The sequence below is a fragment of the Falco biarmicus genome, chromosome 16 (assembly GCF_023638135.1).
Source record: "Falco biarmicus isolate bFalBia1 chromosome 16, bFalBia1.pri, whole genome shotgun sequence".
NCBI lineage: Eukaryota > Metazoa > Chordata > Aves > Falconiformes > Falconidae > Falco > Falco biarmicus.
This window is the reverse complement of record NC_079303.1, coordinates 9804053-9809244: the sequence shown is the minus strand read 5'-3', so window position 1 is coordinate 9809244 and position 5192 is coordinate 9804053. Positions and strand designations below refer to the sequence as shown.

The 5192-nt window shown below is 53.5% G+C and overlaps 1 protein-coding gene across 1 annotated transcript; it reads left to right on the top strand.

The window, feature by feature from the left end:
- The first annotated feature begins 213 nt into the window (after positions 1-213).
- LOC130159865 (heat shock factor protein 5-like) lies at positions 214-4841 on the top strand. Its single transcript, XM_056361897.1, has 3 exons — positions 214-365; positions 875-1392; positions 4227-4841. Exons 1-3 carry the CDS (start codon positions 214-216, stop codon positions 4673-4675), a joined length of 1119 nt encoding a protein of 372 aa, XP_056217872.1. The 3' UTR covers positions 4676-4841.
- Positions 4842-5192: the final 351 nt, after the last annotated feature.

The window sequence follows — 5192 nt, the reverse complement described above, 5'->3', positions numbered from 1 at the left end:
TGTCCCCCCCGTCCCCTCCGTCCCCGCCACCCGCGCCCCCGTCCGTCCCCTCCGTCCCCGCCGCCCGCACCCCGCGACAGCGCAGCGGCCCGGGCAGGTCCGGCTGCTCAGCAGAACCCGCCCCCGCCCCGCCCCTCCCTGGGATGCGAGGTGTCACGTGGCCCTGCGGCCCCGCCTCCTTTCCCGCGCGCGGTCCCGGTGCGGCGGGCAGCCATGGCGGGGCGCGGGGCTGCGGAACGCGTGCTCCCCGCTCTGCCCCGCCTGCAGCCGCTTTCCACGGCCCGGCGCCCGCCCGCGCCGTGGTTCGAGGACCTCCAGGCTGCCGCCGGGACGGCTCCGGGCTGGCGGCGGGGCCGCCCCGAGCGGCAACTTTCGGCCCCGGGCCTCAGCCGCCCGGTCGCTCACGGAAGCTAGGGGAGATGCTGGTGGCAGCGGAGCTGAGGGGCCGGCGGGGTGAGGGGACCGGCGGGGCGGAGGGGGTGGCCGAGGGGACCGGCGGGGCGGAGGGGGATGGCTGAGGGACATGGCCCGGCTGAGGGGACTTGGGGAGCTGAATGGACGGCGGGAGCTGAGGGGGATGGCGGGGCTGAGGGGGGCGGCGGGGCTGAGGGCACCGGCGAGCTGAGGGGGGGCCGGGCTGCGGCCGTGCCGTGCCGAGGGACCGGGGCGCTGCGCGGACCAGCGCCGCGGCGGGGCTGAGGGCCGGGGGCCGCGCGCGGCGGGCGGCGCCTCGCAGGCGGGGCACGTGCCGTTCGGCGCGTGGCGGGGGGAGCGGAGGAGCGGGGCGGCGGTTGAGCGCGGCGTTGGCGCCACCTACCGACACGGACGCGTCGCAGCAGCCCGGCCCCGTCAGTGCCGACACCTTCCCCGCCAGGCTGCGGCGGCTGGTCAACAGCCCGCGCTGCCGCTCCGTTCGCTGGGGCGCCTCCGGCCGGGGGCTGGTCATCAACCGGCCGCGCTGTGAGTGCGAGCTGCTGGGCGCCGGGCCGGCCGTCGCCGCGCAGCCGGGTGGCCGTGGGGCAGCGGCAGCCGCCGGTTTCTTCAAGACCACGAACTTCAGCAGCTTCATGCGACAGCTCAGTCTCTATGGCTTCCGCAAGGTGGGGGTGTTGCCGGGGAGCGGTGTGCTGGGGCCGGGCCCAGAGGGTGGACAAGGCAACGGTGGCAACGGCACCGGGCCCCTGCATCGCTTCCGCAGCCCCCACTTTCGCCGCGACCGCCACGACCTCCTCGTCCACCTGAAGCGCCTGACGAAAGGCAACAAGGCGAAGATGGCAGCGGGCCTGGATGTGACCAGCCGCCCACCCAACCGCTTCCAGCGCTTGCTTGGCACGCCACTGGCCGGGCAACCGCTGCTTCCGCCCTCGACGCTCAGCAATGCCAACAGGCCTGGTGAGTCGGAGTGGGCCGTGTGGGGCCTTGGTGGGTTTTTGAGAAGCGCTGGGTGGCATGGGATTTGGAAATCAGCACTCCCCTGAGGGAGAAGGGTTACCTGTCCTTGCCGGTGGCATCTCAGTTCACCTGGTGTAGGGAAGCTGTCGTTGTTTATGCAGGTAGATCTGCTGCCAGTAAGCATGAGTAGCATGGTTCACATGTATTTCAGGCTGCCTGTAGACTATAGTACAGTCTCCATTGCGTACTACACTAAGAACACCCTTGCCCGATCTCTGTGGAGCTGGCACAGCTCTACCAGATGAACGTTACCGCTTCATGCCCGTCGGTAAGGATGCCCATCAGTAGGGGTGCTTAATAAGCTGTCATTAATTGTGTGCGAAACAGTGAGTCTTGTGAAGTGATAATTAGAGCATCGTGTTAGTTTTGTGCAAAGGAGGCAAGACCTGGTAGTAAGATTTTTGTCGGTTGTCTCCTGAAAAAGAATTCACAAGCTATGCAGTTTTTAAAACGGATTGCATGAGTAGGTGAGAGCTAATTAGAAAATAATACTGCTGAAAAGCTCTAGAACGTGTTTTCTTTTTTCTAATGCTCTTTGAGAGGATCTGAGTTTTCCCAAGACAAGTCTGAGCCCTCAGGATTATTCCACACGTTTTGTATCGGCCCGAAAGCTTTGTAGCTGGCGCTGTGTAAGGCAGATGTGAATATCTTGCTTTGCAGTGCTCTTGGGCTGCTCTAACTGTGGGCTGCTGCCAGAAGAGCACTCCTGCTTCCCATTCCTTTGGTGGCGTGTTAACTGTCATCTTCCTTGCAGCTGATACAGCAACATGTTGGTTCAGCGCAACGATCGGAGAAGACTTCAACAGCCTTTTTGTGGCTGGCTCCTGGACCCGGGTGATGCACCCCGTGGGTGCAGAGCTGTAAGGCGCGGTGTAGGAGGAGCGGCAGGACTGTGCGACCAGGGGAAGGGGAGAAGCAGTTGACGGTACTGCTCTCTGCAGCACCGGCTGGCATTTAGAGCAGAGTAGGGTATCACCATGCTCGTGGTTACTGTGTCAGGGTAGGGACTGTCATCTAATTCAAGTGGTGTTTTCCGTGATGTGTGTGGAACTGCACGTGCAATACCAAGAAAACAAAATGAAGCATCGGAGAAGGGATGGAACTTATTTCGGTAGGGAGGCTAGGAAGCATTTAAAGTAATGACTTGATGTTAACGTTGTTAAGGCTAAGGTGAGTCATTGCAGACTTCAGTGACATGTGGTTTGATGTAATGCAGACCATTGGTAAAGGAAATTATTAGAAAGAGATGACCTGTTCATTTTTTGTCCTCTGTTTTGATGGCTGCAGTTTCAGAGTTTTTGCTCTAGGAGTCTCATTTTCTAGAAAGACGAACAAGGAAAACACTGGGGTTTCTATGCAGTCAAGTTCTGACAGGCTGACAATGCACTGTTGCGCTCTGTACTGACTATTTAGGGACACGTCTTTGCTGTAAATGTGAGGTAATTTGATAGATAAGAGATACTTGTGTTTGCAAAGCGTCAGTCTGTTCCCAGTGTCTTGCAGCGTGTAACGCTGTGTTAAACATTCAGGAACAATTCCTGGACAGCAACGGGAGGTGGGTAACTTGGCATCCTGTGGTGTCTTGTGTATGTGTTAGAACTAGATAATCTTCATGTCCCTATCCAAAGGTAAAATATAAACAAAAGGATTTTCATACCCCTGTTCCTTCTCTGTTTATAAATGGTGAAAGTACTGAACAGGAAATAAACGGTCCTATACGTTAAGTCTTAGCAAATCTTCAGGGTCAGCTGGTATTTATTTAGTGATTCTTAATGGTTAAATGTGAACTTGCAGAATAATGACTGTATGTTACTGATTTCTTGAATTAGCGTCCGTCAGAGGAGTGCCAGAGGTAAATGTGAGGCTATTTTTTTTAAAAAACCTTTTGAGTGAGAATTGGAAACTACAGGTCTGAGAAAGCCTGGCTTCTAGATCAACCCTATTGATGTGAACCATCCTGAAACTTGTAATTCTCATGGCTAAATGCAATCCTGCAGGGGAGTCACAAATGCAGTAGTTCTTAGAGAAATCAATGAGCGCAGGCGTTCGGGGTGTTACTGTCAGTGTTTCAAGAAAGGCCCCGAAACAGAAATTGGGCTGTCATGGTATAAAAGCAAATACCATTTCATGAAACAGTAACTGTCTGAGAGAGGAAACTGTAAAATAATAGAGAAGAATAAAAGGACTATCTAGGAAATAACAAAATGGCAAAGTCTGGCATATTTTAGTCTGCACTGAACTAGTTGAGCTGACTGAGGAAAAACTGGCTTTGAATTTTTTTTCTTGACCAAATAAATGACTTGTCATAAAGTACTTGCAAAGTCCTTTGGAGGATTTTGACATTGCCCTTCCCTTAGCTGTTTGTGAGCTGTCAGTAGTGGAGTTTGGTCAAATCTTGCTTTATGATGTCCCTTTTTTAAAACGTATTGTCTGATTTAACACACAGTACTTTCAAATTGCTTTTGTTTGGTTTAGTAAGTTACTACACTTTCCGATGTATGGCACATTTCTAAATATGGGTAACTCGTTACTGCCAGTTTAAGGAGGTTGAATGCTACGCAGACACCTGTGTTGGCGCTTCACTCGTGTGCCGCACAGCAGTTACTGCATGCTCGGGTCTAAGAGTACAGTCTCCTTTCTGGGTTAAGTATGCTGGAGCAAAGGCAGTCTTCCCAAATCATGTTGTAGAGCCTTGGCTCCTCATATTGCCTTTCTTTGCCTGTGAAAACTCCTTTCCTTAACACTTGTTTCGCTTTATTTTGTACCCACTGCAGGACTGCTGACTGTAGGACAGTTTCATCAACTTTACGGTCAAGGTGTTTTCCCTCCTTACTCCTACACGGCAACCTCGTGCCGAGCCCCCAGCACTTCACCAGCACAAAGATTAGGTCCGACTCCAGTCCCTTCCACTTGGATCCAGCAGGGACCACTTGGGTTGCTGCCAGGGCAAGGGGCTTCCCCAGCTTTTCCAGATAAAGGGGCTGCCTTTCCGGTACTCCAGACGCTTCCAACGGGAGCCACGTACACACTCCAGCCTGTGGCTTCTCTTCTGCCACTTCAGCAAGGGACTCAAAGCGTTGCCGCATCCATTGCAAATTGTAGCAGCTCTGCATCTTCAGTGCCGTACTCACAAACCTGCTATCCAACAGGTATGGAAAAAAATTTCTGCATTTGCTTTTCAAAAATAGATTTTAAAGTGAGACTTTCAAATATTTTTCTATAATACTCTGCCATGTGTATATCTCAAGTGAGAATTAGAAAGTGTCAAGTCTAAAAGGAAGATGGACCTTTAAAGCAAAAGGAGTTTCTGTTTGCTATTCGTGTCCTTCCTCCAGATTTTGCGTGTCCCCTGGTGATTTTCTGGATAGCCTTTCTGTTGAGGTGAAAGGGCGAGGAGAAAGACATTTGTCCAAAACTAGTCGGTGTGAGGCTAACTTTCATTTTTGTTTTTTCAATTAAGCAAAACTTGGACAATGATATTAAAGCACTGAGACCTTGTTAAGAAGTAGTATCCTAGGCCTTGGTCTCATGTTTTTCCAGGTTAAGGTTTTAAACCTTAAAGATCAGTCAAACGTATTGTGTAGAACAGGGGTCCTCAAACTTTCTAAACAGGGGGCCGGCGCGCGGATTAGGTGGCCGGAAGTCATCTGCGGCTGCTTGGTTTCCCCCTCCAACCCCCGGTGGTGGTGGTGGTGGTGTGGGGGTTCTGTAAATACGGGGGGGCGGATTGAGGACCCTGG

What these genes read in the sequence shown, in the direction of transcription:
- LOC130159865 (XM_056361897.1), top strand. Translation starts at nt 214, where the DNA reads ATGGCGGGGCGCGGGGCTGCGGAACGCGTGCTCCCCGCTCTGCCCCGC. An exon ending in CGGCGGGGCCGCCCCGAGCG is followed by an intron (nt 366 to 874) that starts GCAACTTTCGGC and finishes CTTCCCCGCCAG; the next exon opens with GCTGCGGCGGCTGGTCAACA. An exon ending in CAGCAATGCCAACAGGCCTG is followed by an intron (nt 1,393 to 4,226) that starts GTGAGTCGGAGT and finishes TACCCACTGCAG; the next exon opens with GACTGCTGACTGTAGGACAG.